The 21,921-nt window shown below is 37.0% G+C and overlaps 1 protein-coding gene, 2 long non-coding RNA genes and 1 pseudogene across 10 annotated transcripts; 1 reads left to right on the forward strand and 3 right to left on the reverse strand.

Moving 5' to 3' along the window:
- Positions 1-358: 358 nt before the first annotated feature.
- LOC148722682 (uncharacterized) lies at positions 359-9,439 on the reverse strand. Of its 7 annotated transcripts, none has more exons than XM_088735538.1 (13): positions 9,292-9,439; positions 9,011-9,169; positions 7,511-7,648; positions 6,661-7,271; positions 5,065-5,870; positions 3,566-3,679; positions 3,362-3,448; positions 3,047-3,172; positions 2,600-2,673; positions 2,400-2,489; positions 2,105-2,158; positions 1,742-1,803; positions 359-1,572 (listed from the first exon to the last, which is right to left on the reverse strand). In XM_088735538.1, the coding sequence occupies exons 1-13, from the start codon at positions 9,339-9,341 to the stop codon at positions 1,298-1,300; spliced, it is 2,646 nt and encodes an 881-aa protein (XP_088591664.1). In that variant the 5' UTR covers positions 9,342-9,439; the 3' UTR covers positions 359-1,297. The 7 variants fall into 7 exon arrangements, with proteins under 7 accessions (XP_088591664.1, XP_088591665.1, XP_088591669.1 ...); XM_088735539.1 differs by having other exon boundaries at positions 359-1,622; XM_088735543.1 differs by having other exon boundaries at positions 359-1,622; positions 1,742-1,789; positions 2,400-2,483; positions 9,292-9,437.
- A 192-nt stretch (positions 9,440-9,631) lies between these two features.
- LOC148722683 (uncharacterized) lies at positions 9,632-21,125 on the forward strand (annotated as a pseudogene). The gene is made up of 3 exons (XR_015992341.1): positions 9,632-9,849; positions 10,814-11,906; positions 18,588-21,125. The product of XR_015992341.1 is annotated as an uncharacterized LOC148722683 (transcript).
- On the reverse strand, positions 16,270-16,881 carry LOC148722684 (uncharacterized). The gene is made up of 2 exons (XR_015992348.1): positions 16,776-16,881; positions 16,270-16,660 (listed from the first exon to the last, which is right to left on the reverse strand). It is a non-coding gene; the product is annotated as an uncharacterized LOC148722684 (long non-coding RNA).
- Positions 17,281-18,463, reverse strand: LOC148722685 (uncharacterized). Its single transcript, XR_015992347.1, has 3 exons — positions 18,372-18,463; positions 17,959-18,004; positions 17,281-17,404 (listed from the first exon to the last, which is right to left on the reverse strand). It is a non-coding gene; the product is annotated as an uncharacterized LOC148722685 (long non-coding RNA).
- Positions 21,126-21,921: the final 796 nt, after the last annotated feature.

The following is a 21,921-nucleotide window of genomic DNA, read 5'->3' on the forward strand; positions in this document are numbered from 1 at the left end:
AGGTGGAGATTACGGTTCCATCGTTTGCTTTTTTTTCTGCGTGTGATTGAGATTTTTTAGCAAAACAATGAAAACAAATGGAAACGAAAGAGGATAGACTGCTTTATGCCTCTTTTGAGATAAGGCCTGATCAAACATTGATAAGAATTCTCTTTAAAATACAGCTTGGGCATATAAAGCTACTGGTACTATCAAGAACCATCACGACCCTGTCTTAGCATGAAACGAAAATAAAATGAGGAGGCTGTTGACATCAGACCTTAGTTAGCGGCAGAGAGGCAGTGCAACTGACCTATTCTTTTCAATCTTCCCTAATCTCCTTCCAATATCAGAAACAGGTGATTAATAGGAAAACAAATTATAGTGGGGTTATTTATTTTACATTTCATTTTCGTTTTATCCAAAAAAGCAAAACATGCTTATATCAAAAGGTTAAGGATAACATTTCGTTAACAATGGCAAGTTTCAGGTCTGGATACTACAGGCTACACTTTCTATCTGCTTACTGATGTAACAACCAGTTATATATTAAGGTCGTTGAGAAAACTTCTTAATAGTCTGTAAATCACAATTAAGCCACAAGTGAGAATTTCACAAAATTTTTTTGGCCTCCCATTCTTGCAAGGTTATCACACCAGTAACGAACTGTAAAATGTAAATAAATAGGTAAATAGCCACAATTTTACAAGTATGTTAAACAAAAAAACCATTGACCAGACTAAGCATCTGTAAGTATTTCAGTTATTTAAAAATATTACTCTTTTAAAGTACACCTTTTCTGGATATATTTGATGTGTCAATACTTTTTAAGAGTCACACAAACAAGTTTTATGTTTTTATAAAGCTTACAAAGAGCTTCAGGATTCATATACTTTAGGTAAAAATTGTTAAACAATTGAGAACTTTTTAATGTATTTGCCAAAAATCAGGACAGACTCATCACCCCTGATTGAAAATTTCTATATCAAATGCTTTTATTTTTCACCAAAAAATTGAAAAAACTTTTGCATCCAGAGCAAACGATTGTCACTAGTAATTACATTCTCTATCCAAGTTAGCTAACAAAGGAAGCAGACAAAAAGCACCAGAACAAGGCCACACAATTGAATAACAAATACAAACTAAAGGCTTGTAAAATTCACACTGTAGTTCTTCTAAAGATTTTCTTTAAATAGTTATCTCATGTTTAGATAAATACTCTGATAAATTTATATCCACTGTATTCAATGTACAAGTTAGCTGTCGCATCAATCTCTATGTTTAACCATAATTTAATATAATTCTCATCCTTTGTCAGTCAATTTGAAAAGTTTGCAGCCAAGGTTCTTGAACTCCTCTTCACTTCTGAAGCTGTTTTAGGCCTCTGTATTGCATCTTTGGTTGCAACATGCCCTTTCATTCTTGGCTGAGCACTTTCGGGCAGACTCAGTCGTTTCTTTGCCCTTGGTTGAACAGTGACTTTGGGTTGTTTTGTAATACTTCCAATACTTTGTCTTGCTGGTCTGTTTGGAGGTTGATGTCCACCCCCCAAGCTGGATCTGGATGATTTGACAGGTTTCCTGAACGTACTATCTGTTGTTTTGGGTCAGTAAAGAGCGTCATCCTTTTGAAAACTGGAATTACTGAATTAAATTGAATAGATAATGAGATGAAAATAAAAAAAAAGGATTCAGTTTTGTGTACCCTGACCAAAAGGATATCTAATCTAACTAACATGGACATTGTGATAAAATTAACTTACAGAGGTTTCTCTGGGGCTGTGGCTGGTCGGGAGTTTGGCTTCTTGGACCTATGAAAAACCAATTGAAAATAAACTTACATTTATATAATATTCACAAAAAGCAAATGAAACTAGTCTTGATCAAACAGACTAATCACTGACCAAACTAACACTATATAAAGTTTTTAAACAAAACATTTTATCAATCAAACTCAGAAAATAAAGAAAACAAGAAATATCCCCAGAATTTCACTGCCTTATCAGGAGAGTTAACTGATAACAGAGTAACTGACCCGTGAGAAACAGCAAATTAATGAGTCTAATGAGTCGGTGTGTGTGCATTTGCAAAATGATTCTGGTTAGAAAAAAAATTATTAAAGATACCTTGTTCTGTCCGGTAGAGGTGGAGAAGTGTGTCCTTGCTGTGGTTTTAGAACCCTGTGCACATTCAAACACATTAAAGTTGGTAAATGACGCATTGAAGTCATTATCAGTGAATGCTACCTTGAGTTTTATGCCACCTCAGAATGGCCACAAGCACTTAGTTAATCATTACTGCTACTGTTCTGGCTACATCATACCTACAGAAAAAATTCAGATGCATGCCCAAGAAAATCAAGTTTTAACATAATATTTAAAGAGAACTATACGTTTGCCAATTGCTCCCACACAAACTAACCTAATGTTCCAAGTTTTTCTCTTCTTCTCTTCCTTTGGTTCAGGTTTTGGCTTCACCTCTGAATTGGCAGTTTGTGTTACAGAGCTTGAACTTAAAAAATTAAGGACTATAAACAATTAGACAAAAACAATGTTGTCTTTAAAATGGCAATGTTATTTGAATTCTCAATCAAAATAATTCTATAATCATGGTAAGGATACCTGTCCAATCCTTCCTGTCTTCTCTGTATTGCACGTAAAGTGACAGCAGATAGTTTTGATTGACCTATCCAGCTCTGATTATGTCAAAAAATGAAGAAAATATGATTTGTTTATACAGGTTTGTAAGATTAAACCAATCCTTCAGTGAAAGTGGATAAAATAGGGAAGGACCACTTCACTTCCATTTTCTTATCAATAAAGAGCTGTAAAAAAACTGAGAACAGCATAAAAGACAATTTTTTTTCTTAAATTTGTTATAAGCTGTTATTCAGTTAAAAGCCAATCTATCTTGTTCAACTCCAAATGCATCATGCCACTTGTTCAAATACTCCACCTTCTCCAACTTCACACTCGCAAGGGAGTTCTGTTAATAATTAAGACTATCATTGTCATAAGGTTTCACTGCATCAACAAATAAGAAAAATGCTTTAAACAGTTCTCACTAACCCTGGTGTTTCTACGCTTAGCTTCTTTAGTTCTTGCTAGTTCCCTGGAATGGGCTATGTAGGACATTCTCTCCTTCACAGATATCTTAAAGAACACATCATGTAGACTACCTCTTGCTATCCTTAGCTATAATAAAGGAAAGGTAGTTTTCATTTTCAAAAAGACTTTCCAAACCAGAACTTTAATCATGGAAGCAAAAAGAGGGGGCAGAAAAGTAGTTCACTCAATTGGAACTCAAACATAAGTGCCCACAATGAGATGGCCAGGGAAATCTCCCCAAAATTTGTCAATTAATTCAGTTGAAGTGAAACATACATGGCCCTCAACATTCTCTTTGAGCATCTTTTCCTGGACAGACTGTGTCTCTTCTTTACATATATCTTCCAAGACATTTCTGGTGTCCTGTAAAAGCAAAGCTGATGTTAATATACTACTAATAATTGTAATGAGTTGATTGTACTCATTGTCATGCTTTCCCATTTAAAAATAAAGTACAAGTTCTTAAAAAAGCTTCCTTACCTTGACTGTTTTTATCAGGCCTTGTACTTTGTCAGTTGTCATCAACAATCTTGTTAGAAATCCTTTGGCATGGGCTGAGAGTTTGGCAAATTTATCCCTTCCATTGTACACAAACTAAGGAATGTAATACAAACTGTCTGAGACCCAAAGTGACTCTACAAAATTGATTCCTCCCAGATATTGTACAGAAAGAATTTATCATATGAAAATAAATTGACTGGACTCAATTCTTTGGGAGATGATTAAAATCTCAAAGTGATATAGAAAAATTGGAGAACTGGAATTTTCCATAAAGTAAAGCAGATTTCACCCTAGCCTCACTTCCACAAAACAGAATTATTAACTCTTGGTAAGAGCATTTTTCCAAAGCATTAAGATCAAAAGAATGCCAAAATGAAGAAACAAAACCAAAAGAGGTGCAACAAATATCTAGTGCAAACAAGGCAAGATGGTTGAAATTTCAGCAAATGAGCAGACACAATAATACATAAACAACCACTCCATTAACTAAAGATGACTCAACTACAGGTATCAAGGCTGCAAATAACTAATGGACAGTCGCCGGTCATGTTGTCCAGTCAAACATGTTTTTGCTCGGACACTACCCGTTTTTGGCCGGTCAAATTTTAACAGTCCCAACTCTTGTGATAGTGAACCCAGATTGCACAGTAATCCTTTTACAACTAAAAAGCAACTGAGTCCAAGTCGGTCTGACAATAAAAATTACAAGTCAATAATTTTACTACTCTTTACTGCAGAAGCAGCCTTGCATTGAGTACGTGGAATGGTTATGCAAGATAAAACCGCAATTGTCCGTTTTACTTTACACCTGGCAAAATCACTCATAATTAATAATTACACTCAAAGCCCTTTTTTTTAAAGTTACAGTTGTTAATTTTTTTTAGAGTAAAAGAGTAGTCGGATTCTCCAGGTTTTGGGCCTTTTGCTCGCTTTTTGCACTTTGCAACAAATGCTACTTGGAGTATTCTCGATGCAACAAGATTATTCTTCGTGAGGGTGCTTTCTGATCATTCAATCGATCAAACAATCAATCACTTAATTTATGAGTAAATGATGGTATCTAGCCAAAGGTAAAACCCTCTCCTAACTGGAAACACTTAAATAAAGTAAATAAAATAATGGCAGACATGGTGATTTGCGGTCGCGACAGGACTTGATGACATCGCGGAAATTTCCGACTGCCGGGAATTTCTCAACCACTAGTTTGTCTACTTTTATATTGTTTTTTTTTCTTTTGGAAACATGACTGTGTCCCTTGTAATTAGCAAACAGTTAAAAATTAAAAATTTCTTTGAACGAGTCGGTAAAGGACCGGACAAGATGTCCGGCAAACCAAGGATTTGTCCGATCAGTACCCAATTTTGACCAGACATTGTCCATTGACTGGCCGTTATTTGCAGCCCTGGGTATCTTGAAATGGAATTGTCATCAAGTTTAAATATCACAGTTGACATGTCCAATATAGAAGTTAAAAATACCCTATCATCCACTTCTTGTGGGAAGATCTTGGGATCCATCTGTGGAATGAAAGGATTCATGTGTTTCTGCTCACTTTTTCTTCTAACCGTAACACCACCAAGAATATTCTCAGCAACAGTGTTGTGTCTGTTTCCTCTTGAAGCTTCCTCTCCAACATGGTTCTCTTTATCAGAAGATGATTCAGGTTCAACGTTGTCTTCATCGCGGTTATCAAAATCAAGATTCTCTCCACTTAGCTCCAAAATAGAGTACATTTCACCTGGATGCATTGAAATAGGTCTACGCAGGGGTGCTTTTCCTGGTCTGTGATAATCCGCAGATGATCTGTCAGTAACTGTATCTTTTTCTGATTCCTCAAGGAGTGCCTGTGTCAAGTCTGATTGCTTTGTCAAAGGTACAGAACTCGACTGTGGTCTCCCTGTTGAAGGGTGTTGGCTGTGGCTATAAAATGAAGCATGGGTATGCTCAAAATCAATTCCTTGTCCCCTTTTTTGTTTTCGGAGCCTTTTCAGCTCCTGTTGCCTCAGAGCATCTAGTTGCTTTTGTTTCTCCTCAAGCAGTTTTTGTCTCAGTTTTTCCAAATTTGCCAGAGTTTTATCTTGGTCTTGGACAACTGTTATATTTCTAGCTTTTTGTTTCTCAGACTCTTGTTTTTCTGAAACTGTCTTTGAGTCAGTCTGACGGTTTGTTATTTGCCTTGTGGATGGCAACCCTGTCTGGTCTTCAGAGTTTTTGTCATGGAATCCAATGCTCTTAGCCGTTAAATCTCTACTCTGTTTAATGGAAGATCTTGTGGGCTGAGATTCTATAAAAGATGATTGTATAGCTGTGGCACTGTAATCTATAGAGTAAAATAATACTAACAATAATCCTCTGACTTAAAAATTTAATGAATTGTTGTTTGACTTACGTTACTTACTGTACTCATGGATGAAAAAATTACGTCCAATAATTAAAAAAAAATGTATTTAACTATTCCAATTTTAGTTTTTTCTTTATTAGATAAACATCTATTTTTTTTTTACTGTTGCTGTTACCCTCTACAGGAGCACATGGTACTCTGAGCGAACACTCTGGCACAGCCACCAACTTTATCAATATTGTGATAATTGTCATAATTTATTTAATACTAATTCACACACACAACCCACAATTCCCCTATTCGCTCCGACGAAGGACTAACGGTCGAAACGTCAGCTTTTATAATTGTAACGGTGGCCAATTTACCATTTCAACTTTGTTGATATCTTCAAATTATTTCGTTACCCCCACTGACGCAGCCCCAAACAGTTTCTTTAGAAACTATCAGCCTTTATTCATTAAGTTTTTACAGTCCTCTAAGTAATGTCACCATAAGAGGTAACTGCATAGGTTATAATACAATTCTTAAAAGAAATGTTTAAGTTGATATGAAGTTATAATATTCACACTGTTTCTGAAAATGCAACATTGTTGAACACTTTCTTATCAAATCATAGATGCCATGCCTTACAAAATTGAAAACACATAACAGCAGCACATGTAGTAGTTTAAGTAAATTAGCTTTATGACAAAAAGGGGAAAAGCAATTAAAAATAATTCCCTTAAAATCTCACCCGAGGCTGCCACAGACAAAACAGTAGATGCAAGTGAATCAGACACTTGCCCACTCTTCTCTGGAAACAATGCAGTGGAGCCTCGCAAAGTAATGTCTGATTCATCTTCAGGATAACTCAATCCATTAGAAGTAACATAGAGTTTTGGAAATGGTCTTTTGAATTCAAAGGTTTCCTCATTTTGGGTAGAGCTAAATGGGAAATCTTTTCTTGCAAATTCTCTATGCAAACTTGTAACTTCTTCTCTGGAATTCCCATTTCTTGGCAGCTGGCCATGGTATTTGTATGTTTCTCTTTGATTTGTAGAGTTAGTATTTGTAGATTCTGATAAATAATCCATTTGGCTGTTCACTCTGCTTGGTTGCTCATTATAAATGCTGCTTTCAGTCCAATCTCGTAGTGATGAATCGAACTGTAATCGTTTTGAATTTCTTTCATTACCAGAACTAGCATCCCAGGAATATCTTCTGTCAAAGTTGGTTTCAAATAAAGTAGATTGCATATTATCGAGATGTAAAGTTCGGCTTCCTGTCTCATCGTTTTCAGTAGTATGTGTCCTCTTTCTCAAATCTTGATCATCAAATTGAGCTTCAGTTGACTTCTTCAAATCCCTTTGTTTCTTAAAAAACAAAACAATCATTATCCTCATTAAAATACTGATTAAAAGTAACAGTCTGCAGTTGATTCTTTTTGTTTCCTTTGAAAAGTGACTTCATCACAAGAATGATTATTGCAGTAAATTGTTATAAATTAGAAACTACCTCTTTCAGGGAATATGCTCTATATTCTGTATTTGTTAGCAATGTTTTCCTTTCGGTTAAAGAGCTAGTTTTTTTGTCATATATCTCACCTGAATCCTATCTGTGACAGACATGACTTGTAAGAGTAGATCTGAGTACCTCTCTCTTCTTCTTTCAAACATTTTGGCTTCACATTTGACTGCCTCTCTTCTATACTGACGCATTTCAGCTCGTTCTTTCTCTGTAAGCTAAAAAACATCAATTTAAAGAAATAATAATTCAGACATTTGCTGAATTATATTACAACTAGTCTAACAATCACTCAGACCAACTAATAATAAATTGTGGCAAGCCAACAAGCAAATAATAATAATTATTATTGTTGTTTCTGTGTCAGTCTCTTGCTCTTTCACTTGCCTCCTATGAGTGAAAACCTCAGTTGGACAAACTAAATAAATAAGCATAGTTTTTCTGAACCCCCTAATGAAAGTGTAGAAAAGGAGGTTGATGTAACAAGCCATTTTCCAGTTTGTTTTTTCTTACAAAAACAAATTGACTATCCCTCAAAACTAGCAAGTCAGGCTTTTAAACGATTCAGTCCACTAGAAAGTGATGTAAGATTGAGGGTCGTCTTCATTTCAGACAAGTAGAGTTAGGAAAGCACAACATGACCCATGAGATCAATTATCAGTTTAATAAATAATTGGAAAATCATTATTCTCAGTCCTACTTATCCAGTAGAAAAGATGGATCAAGCTTGAGACCATGCACTTTTATTAGAGGAAATATGAATGGATTGGTGTTAATCAAGGACGTAGCCGGGGGGGTCCTGGGGTGCCCGTGACTCCCCCTTGGTAGGCCTGCTTTTCAGCAAACAACCTACAATATTCAGGCGGTGAAAATGCCATGACAATATCTTGGCCTGCCCACTATACTCTCACTGCTCATCCAAAAACTGTAACATTAAGTCAAACATGCACGGCGTGGAGGTTGACATGACAATCTGGTGAGTAGCCTCTGTGACCCCCCCTTTGAAAAATCCTGGCTACGCCCCTGTTAATGACAATTCAGTAAATACTCCTTCATTAACACTGTGATATTACGACTGATAAGTCGCAAAAACCCAACTTTTAGTCTAATATTGCATGTGGTTAGCGCTTCTGTAATACTAAGAATACATCAAATGATTTCTGCGCCGATAAAATTGCGAACATTTTCAAGTATAATTGAAAAACTTCTTATTAGCGTTTGAATACATAATTAGACATGTTTAATTTTAAAACTGAAAGGCTGCTGTTTATAACTTGTGTACTGTGGAGAATTGTTTAAAATTTGATTAAGGAAACAAATTTAAGCATAAAACTGCATCTACAACATCCGAGTGCAGGAGCGACTGGTGAGTTTCGGTGCGATTACCGATTCAAAAGAGCATGGAGAGAGCTAAGGAAAACAGAATACGAGTACATCTGTATTTACAAACTAAATTTATTTGGCGATGACGCCAAAACATTGTGTCAACATTTAAGCTCGCAACAGAAAGTAAATCGGATTTGAGGTTTACGGCTCCAAATGTTTTCTTTCTATAACGACTATAGCACTCAAAATCCTACCAGAGGTGGTGGAAGGTCCATGCCATTGAATGACAGTATCGATTTGCGCGATTTCGTCGAAAAACGAGCGTTGTTTGCAAACCATTTGTCTTCCTGTTCAGTGCTTGTTTGTTCAAAGAGCTCACGCAAACAAGATGGCATCTCCACTGAATGTTTTTCCTGAAAAAAAAAATGTTCAGTAGCGTTAGACTCGAAGTGCTTATTCCAAGTATTGCGTTAAGAAACTTTGCTGAATCATGGGGAAGCCAAGACAGAAAGAGAAATGCAGAAGGACTGTGTACCTGGAGTTCCCGCGCCATTTGAACCCAAGACCAATCTGCGGTAAGTCCATATAAGAGCAACGACCTGGGTTCGAGCAAAAACGGACCTTGTCTCACCTGTGGGGGAGGGAGGATATGGTTTGCTTAAAGAATACATCAAAATAAACAAGCTTTAGAAAAACACTATTCAGACAAGATGGAAGGCATTTAAATTTTAAATTTTCTGTATTTTTTTGACTTAAGAAAGGATTATATCTTATTAAGTAATAAAATACTGCCTAAATCGCTTCTAAACGCCCCCCACCCTAGAAAGGCTTTAACTTAAGCCTCGTAATTCGCTTGAGCGCTTTCTGCAGAAAAAATGGGAAATTCACAGAGTGAACGCGAGAAAAATTAAGCTGAATTTGGTGAGAAATTATACGAAATAGTGGAAGAAATATATCCAGAACATGCTGATTACATTACTGGTATGTTATTGGAGTTAGACAACAATGAACTCAAACGAAGTCTAACCTCAACAAATCATGAAGAGCTTCTTTGTAAGATTCACCAAGCTGCAAAACACTTTCTCCCCGAAAGGTAAGTCAAAATTACCAATTAGTGAGCATAAAGACTCCCCTTTCGACAGTTGAGATCTTTTCCCCAACGACCTTCAAGATCGCGTGATTGATATCCTCTCAATTTATTTCGAAGCTGAATTAAAGACAGCTGTTGTTCCTAAAATTAATTATCACAGTAGCTTTCCCACGATTTTCTAAATGTCGTGTTCTTTAATTTTTTTCCACAAAAATTGTATCCCTCTTCTATCTCCTATTGGTAAAGATGACAGCATCAATTAGAAGTGTTAAATCTTGTTGAACTTTTTGTAGATTTGATATTATTCTTTGCAATATTTAGATAAAAACAGATCAACTGTTTTTTCAGTTTACCTTAAACAAATGACCCTATAGTTGGTAAACCCCCAATTTGTATTTTAGTTGATATTCCATATATTTCCGTCAAACAACAGAGCCCTCGTAAATACCTCTTGTCCATGAAATTGTCCAATGAATGCAAAATTACTCTGACAAAGATTTATAAAAATCAACAAATTTGAATTATGACAAACCATGCTTGGTGCCTGTTTGTCTATCTTGGGTTCTTGCCACAACGATAATTGTAACAGAAATAAGTGTTAGTATCATTTATCAAGGTTTAGAATCTTTTAAATGGACATTTTTAAAGTGAAAATAGAGCTAGTGATAAAAATTTATTGTTTTGAATCCAAGTGTGAATTTCATTTTCCATGTAAAAATAACTTTTTAGAAAAAACATATCACTTTGAAATGACAAAAGTTAAATTTTGTTCTGATTCCTCTTTCTTGTGTTTCAAATTTTTATTAGGATGAAAAATTTCAAGCTCGATAAAAATTTTTCTCTTTGTCATAACTGTTGTACCATGAGATTTTCTGAAATAAGGTAAAATCAACTTGAATGGTTACAGTTTGAAAAAAAATTGAATTAAAGAAATATTTGAACTACAATGTATACACTACTTCTGCAGATTAGATTGTCAACTGGTCAAACATAGCAACAGTGAACATGGTGGAAACCCTGAAAATCTTTGCTCTTTTCTCAGGGGGAATTCACACTTAGGAGACTCATCTACTGACATATCTGGTATAAGTAATACATTGGAGAGAGCTAAACTTTTATCATCTGGAACTTCCACATACCACAATGACAGTTTTCAAATAAAGGAAGGCTTAAGTGAACAGATGTATGCTTTGATTGAAGAGCGATATCCAGATGATGCAGAAAAATTGACAGCAGTTTTGCTGGAAATGGATGTTCAAAGTTTAGAGCTCATGATCGAGGATTCAAACTTGTTAGAAAAAAACTGGGTGAATTCATATCACTTTTGGAAAATGACTCTGGACAAATCGAAAATAGGCATAGGGAGCCAGCACAGAGACAATGTGGAGATAAGACCTCTATGGTACAAGAACTTTATAGTTTGGTTAGTGAAATTGACTGTGATCAAGCTGACAAGATATCGGGAATGCTTCTTGAAATGGATGGTCGTGATTTAGAAGTGATCCTCAGAGACCAAGATGTATTGAAAGAAAAAGTAAATCGGGCATTGATGGCACTGAACAATCAGAGTGATGTAAGTGAAGTAATTGAAACAGTAACACCCCCAACAGAACAGGAAGACAAAGCAATTTATGGTGAACAACTGTATTTATTTACAAAATTTGTGAATGGTTCCCAGAGAATGCAGACAAAATCTCTGGTATGTTACTTGAAATGAATGTTGCCACTCTAGAACTGTTGCTTAATGATTCTGCAGCACTACAAGAAAAAGCTGCATATGCTGCTAGCATTCTCAACAGAACAAAAACCAACAGTGAAACACAATACAATTTACCAACATCTGAAAAATCTGAAGCAGAAACAAGAAAAAGTTTAGGAGAGAAGCTCTATGATATAATAAATGATTGGTATCCTGGAAAAGCTGATAAATTGACAGGCATGTTGATGGATGTTAACAGTGAAACATTGGAGAATTTGGTTCTAAAAGAGCAGGTGTTGAAGGAAAGGGTCGAGGGAGCATTAGCTGTCTTACAAAGAATGGAACAAACTACCACAGACAGGTGAGCAGGTCAAAAGTATAATTCATCGACAGGTAATATATTTATTTGTTTATTTTATTTATTTATTTAATGATTTGTACCAAGTACTGGAGCAGAAACAATAGGACATGGGTCCCCTACGAGGTTTAAGCTCCAACAAACCCACCCATCCCACCCCAGGGGAGGACATCCATCTCACAGTGATCTCGTGCGTGGGAAATTAACATCTCCTACCCCTAACCCTGCAGGAGACGTGACCTCCATTTGTTCGTCCCTATCTGAGAAGACTAGAATATCTAACCATTTCTTGATGTTATAGAAAGGTAGCATATTCTTCCCAATTATTTTAAGAGCTTGAGTGTTGGTCCAGTCTGGGCTCGAACCCTCGACCTCCCGCACAGCAGTCCTGAGCACTCTATCCATTGAGCTAACTGGGAGGCGGTTTTATAATCATAAAATTGACTAAGTCTGGAGTTCATTTCCTTGTGGGGGACTCAGATTCTTTCTTCATATCACACTTGTAACGGATATGATAGACATCTCTCTTGAAGACTGTTTTGCCATTTTGTTATTTACAAATTATTTAACAATATTATTATTCACCAAAGTGAAGAAAAGTATCTTCTAGTTAACCAGCTCTGAGGTGAATAATTGTTTTAGTATATCCACACAAAAACCAAAACAAATTGTCCTATATTGGCTGCTCAGAGGTGAACGGTACTTTTAGTTTTGTCCTTTAGGATGCGAGAGAGCAAGATAGGGAATCTGAGTTCAGTAAGCTTCTTTCAACACAAACTTTAATTGCTTGAGGGGCAGGTTACCTTTAGAGCAAACGATATAACAACAACATGGCAACGACTAACTTATCTCAATGTTCACTTGTGTAACTCAAGAACTCGATTGGAATGTCCGAAGTGATTACATAATCAGTCCAGAAAGTTACATAACATTCGAGGGTTACATAACCTTTAAGAGTTACATAAGAAAGATCATATATGTGCACAATCCTTCGCAGTAAAGCACCATTTAAGCAAGAGTGAAAATCAGACCTGAAAAAAATTCAGGCCTGTACGGGATTCGAACCACTGACCTCTGTGATACTAGTGCAGCGCTCTACCAATTGAGCTAACAAGCCAACTGGGAGCAGGCCATCAAATTAATTCGACATAAACCCGTAGATGATAAATCAAACAACAAACATATGAAATACATATATATGAACTGCGCTTATGAAACGTATATGTGCACGATCCTTCACATTAAAGCACTATTTAAGCAATACTGAAAATCAGACCTGAAAAAAATTCAGGCCTGTATCGCAGAGGTCAGTGGTTCGAATCCCGTACAGGCCTAAATTTTTTCAGGTCTGATTTTCGCTATTGCTTAAATAGCTCTATCTACTGCGAGGATAGTGCATCATATGTATCTAATACCACAGTACAAAATATATGAACTTCATATATTTCATTGTATCTCATTTATCACTTTCACGGGTTTATTATGAATCAACTTAACGGCATGCTCCCAGTTGGCTTGTTAGCTCAATTGGTAGAGCGCTGCACTAGTATCGCAGAGGTCAGTGGTTCGAATCCCGTACAGACCTAATTTTTTTCAGGTCTGATTTTTGCTATTGCTTAAATAGCGCTATCTACTGCGAGGATCGTGCATCATATGTATCTAATATCGCAGTACAAAATATATGAACTTCATATATTTCATTGTATCTCATTTATCACTTTCATGGGTTTATTACGAATCAACTTAACGGCATGCTCCCAGTTGGCTTGTTAGCTCAATTGGTAGAGCGCTGCACTAGTATCGCAGAGGTCAGTGGTTCGAATCCCGTACAGGCCTAATTTTTTTCAGGTCTGATTTTTGCTATTGCTTAAATAGCGCTATCTACTGCCAGGATCGTGCATCATATGTAAAGGTTATTATAAACAAGAAACAAAAAAATACTGCTTTTTCATTAAGCAAAACGAAAAAGTAACTTTCAACTGAGCCGTAATCAATTATCGCCACGCATCGTACGGACCTCGAAATGCAAGGTTTCCTTGTGGATTTTGCGGCGCGTTTCCAACTGCACACGACCTGTCTCTAGCTTGAGCTTAAGATAAATAAGCAGCATTTGCTAGTACACGCGAATAAACCATATGATAATGATAGCTAAATGATTCCACTTCGCTTTTGGTGGCCTGGATTAGTGAATTAGATGATCATTGACATTTATGCAGATATTTTTTTTTGGCCTTGCCGACTTTTGGTTTTAAAGTGGCTTGTTTTGCTAACCGAGCTCGATTCTCACGGAGCCAAAAGGGCTGAAGGAACAAGCAAATCCATATAAATTGCGTCTTTAAGGTGTCTGGTTGCAAAAAAACTAAGTTTTACAACTCCGTTGAGAGGTCTCGTTGGCTGTAGTTCTTGGTTTCTGTAAAAATTTCATTAGAATTTCACGTTGTTCGAACAGTAAACAAAGCAAAAGGTTTGTCATGGGGGTTTTAATTCGCAAATAATGAATTCTATTGATTACACGTGATATTCCACTAAGAAAACTGAGAACCCTCTCACAATAGGTTAATTTACTGAACGACAGTGCCGCCGCAGTGATCTGTTTTCAAACAGTAAAAGATGGTTACAAAATTAGAAGGACACTTCATTGCCTTAAGAAGTGCAGATTCCGTTATCTCTCACTTTCAGATCTGGTGTGTTAGTTGTCAAACTTTATTTTCCGTATTTCTGAAGGAAATAAAAAAGAAAGCGTTCATTGTGCTCAGATTAAAAGCCTGTCTTTGTCGCTTGCAATCTGTATGCCTGCTAAATTGCTCTTATGGACAAATAGCAGGTATTAAAGCGAGGGAGATCAAAATCTTTATTTCGTAATTGTGGGCTTTAGCCGCTTTTTGAAGAAAAGTCAGTAAAACGGAAAAATAATTCCAATTTTACTTTCCTTTCATTTTGTTTTAGAGTTACCTCCATCTAAAATTAATACTAAAGATAACCTAGCAATTTCTGATTTTGGGGTGGCGAAATAGAAATTAGCGTTCGTCTAACTCATGAAAACCAATTAAAAAAGCCGAACAGAACGCGATAATTCAAGAATCATGAACTGATTGAGCAAAAAAAAAAAACAACAAAAAACTGAATGACTAACAGCCTTACTAATGGCCGTCTGTAGCATTGGTATTGACCCCTCAAGGCTAACAAAGCGTCAGCTTAGCTTTTCACCTAAGAGGGCTTAATCAAACAGAAATACACATTTGTGGATAAGAGAAGTCAAAAGTGATCAACAGTGACTCCTCCAACGTCTGCCTCAACAAGGAACAAACATACGCTTTAACGTTAGCCGGACATGGTGAACGCTCGATCGCATTCATTTAGATGTGCAAGTCAATAATCAGTACTGTGTACTAATTACCATTTGGGGGATAAAAAAATCTTTTGTGACCAGCAGGCTGGTCTTAAATCTGGCGAAAAGAGAAAGATCACGTTCTTTTTTTGAGTTTCACCTGAGGTTTTTGTACTGCCGAAAGTTTTGTTTTGTTTTCTACTTACTGGCGTTATTCGCCCCGGCAAAGGACTCCCAAACATAACTAAGTGGTTGAACAGTACGCCAATACCAGCAGTTACAGTTAGCGATCTTGTTCCTTTTCTGTTGTTTTGAACTAAACTGGCTGGTTGTCTGGTGAAAAATGGTGGTAATGCGTTGTGGATTCTTCTAGGGGGTAGGTGTAAAACTTTGGGATAATTGCAGATGACAGAGGAAAAACTAATAGTTGCACCCTAAATTACGGGCCTGAATGCATTCGAAAAATCCATATCAAGGAAGTAAGAGAGGAGTGGGTCTTGATACTCTAATTGTTTTCATTTCATAGGTCTCCCTTGTATGTAAACACAGCAAACAAAAACTAGCTTTTCAGGGCCAGGAACCAACGGGCGTCTCGAGAGACGGGCAAAGCAAAGGCGATAAAAGTATGTAACGCCATTTTTGCGCTAAGAGCCTATGGCTCTTTAGTGGCTATCAGAGTTCGAATTCTCCGAAAAGATCCCTTGTATTTTAATTGCTAAGAGTTTGGTGTGTCATCGAGGAAAGTTCCTTGTCTTTCTCCTCCTCTTTCTCCTCGTCAACCGTCTGCTTAGTAAGACATCCACATCGAGATATAGTTTAATCAAATATGGGATAAGCAATACTTAAGGAGCCGTGTCCGTCTTTTTCTCTCGCAAAAGATTTACCCTCAAGATAGAGGGTCTCCAAATAACTGTTGGTTAGGTTGATTAAGAAGAAGTAGAAAGTATGTAAGAGGGAAAACGAGAATTTCAGACTGGAAAAGGTTAACGTTGGTGACAAACATGGCACACGAAATAATATTCTCTAAGATGCACAGACTTCCTCAACGAGTTCATTTTATTTTGAAGACGCTCAGCTCTACAATTGGGAATCACTTCTTTTCTTGCGTTTTAGATTGGCAAACGATCATTTAAACTAAGAAAGCTGCCTCTGCGAACAATCAGTGTCTTAAGATGAGATGTAATCAACTGCTGGTAGATAACTGCTATGAACAAAGCACTGGCCTAGAAAAAGCATGGCATAAAGTATAAACAATAAAAAAGTTCGACAAAAAGTTTGGATACAAAAGCCACTTTGACCCAACTGGCAGAGCTAGAGACAAATTAGAGAGACAAGGTATTTGCCTGAGTTGTGGGTTAGGTTTACAGATTCTTGCTAGGAAACCGCATTAAGATTTTGCGGGAACATGTGATTACTGGAAGATTTCGATCTAGGAAAAACAAAAGACAAATGAGTAATTAGTAGACATGCGAGAAGAAATGGAGTCAAACAGGCATAAAGGGACTATCAAATCATCCTTGCTTGTTTTCTTTATTTTTTCTTACCAGGTTTAATCCAGTCCAAAATGCATGTACTGTTTTTTCAGTCCTCTGGTCTGTGAGGTGGGTTTCCACAAGGCTGTACGATTTTCCATCACACAAATTGCATGATTTTGTTGGCAAACTGACAATGTTATTTATCTAACATTTATATCAAAGTGCATTAAGCTAAAGAGCAATACGGTCAATACAGTGAGAATGTGATGTTATTTATAAAAGTCATGGTATTGTAGGGGTTATAACTGCAGGTCAACCAAAATTCAGTGTTACAAATGAAAACCTTCTGATCAATACGTTAGAAGCTGCACTATTGGACTAGCCTGCAGCACAAGTGCATTTTAGAGGGACAGTGATCCGCATCTCTGTGAGAGGTTTTCTTGCCATCGTGAACTTTTTATGCAAAACTATGGTGGAAAGAGTAATAAATTTTTTCATTCATGACAAACATTCAGCATTGGTTCAAGATTTCAGTGACATAAAAGTCCACTAAATACTTAACTTAGACACTTACCTCTAGAAGGTTGAATTTTGTTCTGGCTCGTGTTTCATTCTCAACCAAAGCAAAGTAATCCAGTAGATTATAGTGGCCAATATATGAAGCTGCACTATCTCTGTGCTGGTTCACTAGCCACTCACTGACAAAATCAAAACAAACACAATGTTAAATAAAAACATGGACAAGAACAATACTGCATCTCCGTGATTGGGATAAGATCAGAGATGCCAACCTGAGATCTATAATTTGGAGATTTTTTCCTATGCCACCACAGCATCACCTCCAAACTAACAAACTGGTGCCTCCCCCCCCCCCGCCCATTAAATCATTCTCCCTTCCCAGAAAACAGAGAAAGCTTTTGTTTAGTTTCTGTGAAGATATGGTTGCATAACAAATTTTTTGAGAAACTGCAAGAAGAGTTTCAAAAAGCAAAATGTTTTTGATTTGAGTAAATCTGGGATGCCACGTTAGCCTACAGCCGAGCAAAGTCTTTGAAAGCCAGTCCATTGCTTTTATCCTGGAGATTTGGCGGACCATATGGGAGAGCAAGAGATTCCTAGATAATCTGGGAGAATTAGCATGCATGAGAGATGCCAGGAAATAGATTTTCAATCTCAGTTCTGTATCAACCACATATTGACAACAATACTTGATTGATCAAAACAATATTTAGCAATAAATGAAAAGACTGACAATTTAGTTGTGTCTGAATGGCCAGTGCCAACATACTTTGATTGTACTGAAACAAGGAAGAAAGTTTGCTAAACGGTATAATTTTGCCATGTGGTCCTTCCTGGCAAGCTTTACTATCTTAACGCATCCACCAGGCACACCAACAGCAGAATGATCACCCTTTGTCGACGAAAGCAGAGATTGAAACTGTCATTTTCAACTTTAAGTTTAATGATGCGATACGTAGGTAAAAAATATGCGGAAATATGATTGATGCGAGCGACACACCACGAGTTATTTAGTTCTTTGTTTAAAAAGGTAACTAAAAAATGATTATCAAATTATAGACTCTGGTGATTATGATTTAATAATGCCAGTGACAGTGCTGTATACTTAATTATGATCAATAATTTGTTACGTGTAAGCATGCTTACAATGTTCAAGTTGACTGTGAATGTTGTATCTATCTGTCTGCAAGATAAAATGACAAAAATCTTACATTAAATTACAAATAAATTATTTGGCGAGTTAAATAGTTATTCGATGAGTTATCTTTCCTTGACTAAAACCAAACCAATCTTGTTTTCGAGCATTTTGAGTCCTAAAACAAGACTTAAACTCCCCATTTTAATGCGGCTTTCAAATCATAGGTCCAGCACCTCTTGTACAAGATCAAGTTTGACCTTCTTGGTATTACTGAGACCCACCTTAACTCAAGTGTGTCAGACGATTGGATCAGAATTTCTGGATATAAATTCTTGAGGAGGGATCGCGGTTCCTGTGGAGGTGGTATTCAGATATATTTTAAAGAAGATCTTACTGTATACCCTTCTGTTTCTTGGGAAAGACCAAATTTAGAAGCATCATGGCTGAACATCACCATGAGATCTGAATCCTTCCTTGTTGGCTGTGTCTACAGACCACCCGATGACTCCTCCTTTTTCGACTCTTTCAGAGACCTGATTTCTGATATCTGGCTGAAAAGAAAAAATGTAATACTTGTTGGTGACTTCAACTCTGATATGTTGCACAAACTTAACAATAGGGAATCTGAATATGGAAAACGCCTACGAGAGATTCTATGTAGCTGTGGACTAAAGAACATTATCAACAGCCCAACCTGTATTACTGTCACCTCCAAGTCACTTATTGACCTCGTGATCACTAGTCAACCCTCAAAAATCCAAACCTCTGGCTCCATCGACCTGGGTATCTCTGACCACAACCTAATATTTGCAGTCTTCAAAGTTACAAGAGGTAATGCAAAACCCAAAGTTATCCCAACCAGGAATTATAAATCACTAGATACAAGGCAACTTAGAAGTGACTTCGACCGGGCTCCCTGGCATATAACTAGTTTATTCGACGACATCAATGACAGTGTAGACGCTTGGCAATGTCTATACAATGAAATATTACATCACCACCTACCCCCGCGAGATGCTAAAATAAGAGATAAGTCTCTTCCTTGGATCAACACCTCCATCAGGAAAGAAATGAACAAAAGATAGAAGCTCCTTAAAAAGGCAAAGTCATCAGGCGACCCCGAATTATGGGGTCTCTACAAACAGAAGCGATATGAGGTTAAGAAGCTACTAAGAAGTGCTGAGGCTGATTATTGGCAAAAATTATTCACTGAAGCTACTGATTCTAGTGAATATTGGAAATTGACCAACCAAGTCTTGAGGAAACACAAAGTTAAAAACATTGGTCCAATCTGTGATCACAACGAGGAGATAATAACCCATGATTTAGAGAAGACAAAGTATTTTAATGACTTTTTTGTTCTTGTAGCAGAGCATCGAGATCATGTTTGTTCATGTTTGTTCTTGGCGCCTTCTTCGCCGCCATTTTTTACTTAGTGACTTGCGCTACCTGAGTATCTCCAGTCTACCGTTGGACTCACGGTCATCTCGATGTTGAATGATTACACTTCATTTTGTCACATTGAGAAGTTATGATAATCCTTCATTCGGGGACGAGATCGTGTTGGATTTAGAGAAGACATAGTATTTTAATGACCTTTTTGTGAATGTCAGCAAAGACCTCACTAAGCAACTTGACCCATTGAACTTGTCATCAATAAACACCTTTATCACTAGAGTCACTCCTACCAGGGACAAAACTGACATGAGCTGGGAAATGGTAAAAAACAAACTGACTAAAGCTGCTAACCCCAAGAAGGCTACTGGTCCAGACCAAGTATCCCCCAGGGTCCTCTCCATGATTGGTGACCCTGTTATCCACAGTCTTTTACCAATCTTCAGGAAGAGTATATGTGACGCATCTTTCCCTTCAAGCTGGAAATTATCATGCGTTAACCCCATATTTAAGAAAGGCTCTCCAACAGATGTGAACAACTACAGACCTATCTCCCTCCTCAGTATCCCTGGGAAAATCTTAGAAGATGTTGTCAGTGATACCCTGAACAACCATTTGCACACACAAGGCTTGTTATCTCATAGGCAGTGGGGTTTTCGGAAAAATTATTCAACTGAAAGCCTCTTACTTCACCTAACAGAGACCTGGAAAAATGCGCTGGACAAGGGCCTTAAAGTGGGCGTGCTTTTTATTGACTTTCGAAAAGCATTCGACACAGTGAACCATACCATCCTTCTAGAGAAGCTAAAGGCAATTGGGATATCTGGCGATTTTCATTCGTGGCTTACCTATTACATGTCTGCTCGTAAACAATTTGTCCAAATATCAGGATATCAGTCCGGGCCCAAAACCATCACACATGGAGTTCCCCTAGGCTCAATACTAGGGCCATTATTATTTTCAATATTTGTAAACGATCTTACAGAATCAATAACTAGTGGTGAATTATTTATGTTTGCCGATGATACCACTATTTTTACAATTGGAAACAACATCGACGATATCATCTTAACACTCCAGTCTGTACTAGACCAGCTGTACACCTGGTGTCAATCAAACAGATTAATCGCCAACGAATCGAAATCTGAAGCCCTGATAATTTCTAGCCAGAACTTTATTGGCTCCCTGCCACACTTGGCCTTTGGTAATAGCTTTATTGAGTACAAATCATCATATAAATGTCTTGGGGTGACAATTGACAGCAAGCTATCATGGCAGGAGCACATAAAGAACGTTTGTAAGTCATTCAGCAACAAAGTCGCAGTACTGAATCGGATAAAGTTTTTACCGATACCAACCTTAGAAAACATTTATTATAAAACTATTATCCCTAGCGTTTTGTATGGCATTGTAGTCTGGGGGGTCTTGTTCTTCAACCTTGACGGATGATAATGATCGAATTCATTTAAGAGCTACTAGAATTATTTACAACCTACCCCATAGCATCCACAGGGATGACATCATGAACGCTCCACACTGGAACTCTATTGTTTCATTTTACATCGGGAGACTTTTAGTTATTACGTAGAATATCTATCATGGAAATAGCATCGATCCTCTAAATGCTTAATAGTGAAATCCGAGACTCCTTATGACTTAAGAAAATCCCTAAAAGTTAAGGTTCATAGACCAAGAACAGAAATGGGAAGATCTTCGTTTAAGCACAGAGCTGCACTATCCTGGAACCTCCTTCCCGAAGACATGAGGAACAGTTCAAACTTAACTTCCTTCAAGAGAAAACTCAGGGAAAATAAGAGAATTCTGAAATCTATCAGTTTTGCTAAAGCTTCCTGCAGCGTTTCCTACAAATCTGTTGACTTTAAATACTTTTAACATTTACTCCGTATTGTTATTAATATTTATTTCTTTTAATTGTCATTATTTACGTACCATTTTCAGTCTATTCACTAATTAGGTATTTATTAATTGATAGTTTAATTAATGCAGGTCCACATCAGGACGTAATGTCTTGCCTATCCCTCAACCTGCTTTATCAAATAAACTATGATGATGATGATCATCATCATTATCCACGATGGCATTAGTACGGCGTCGGTGTCGCATGTATGTGTTATCATCTCAGCGGTTATTTTAGCCGACGCA

Source organism: Stylophora pistillata, chromosome 10, assembly GCF_964205215.1.
Source record: "Stylophora pistillata chromosome 10, jaStyPist1.2, whole genome shotgun sequence".
NCBI lineage: Eukaryota > Metazoa > Cnidaria > Anthozoa > Scleractinia > Pocilloporidae > Stylophora > Stylophora pistillata.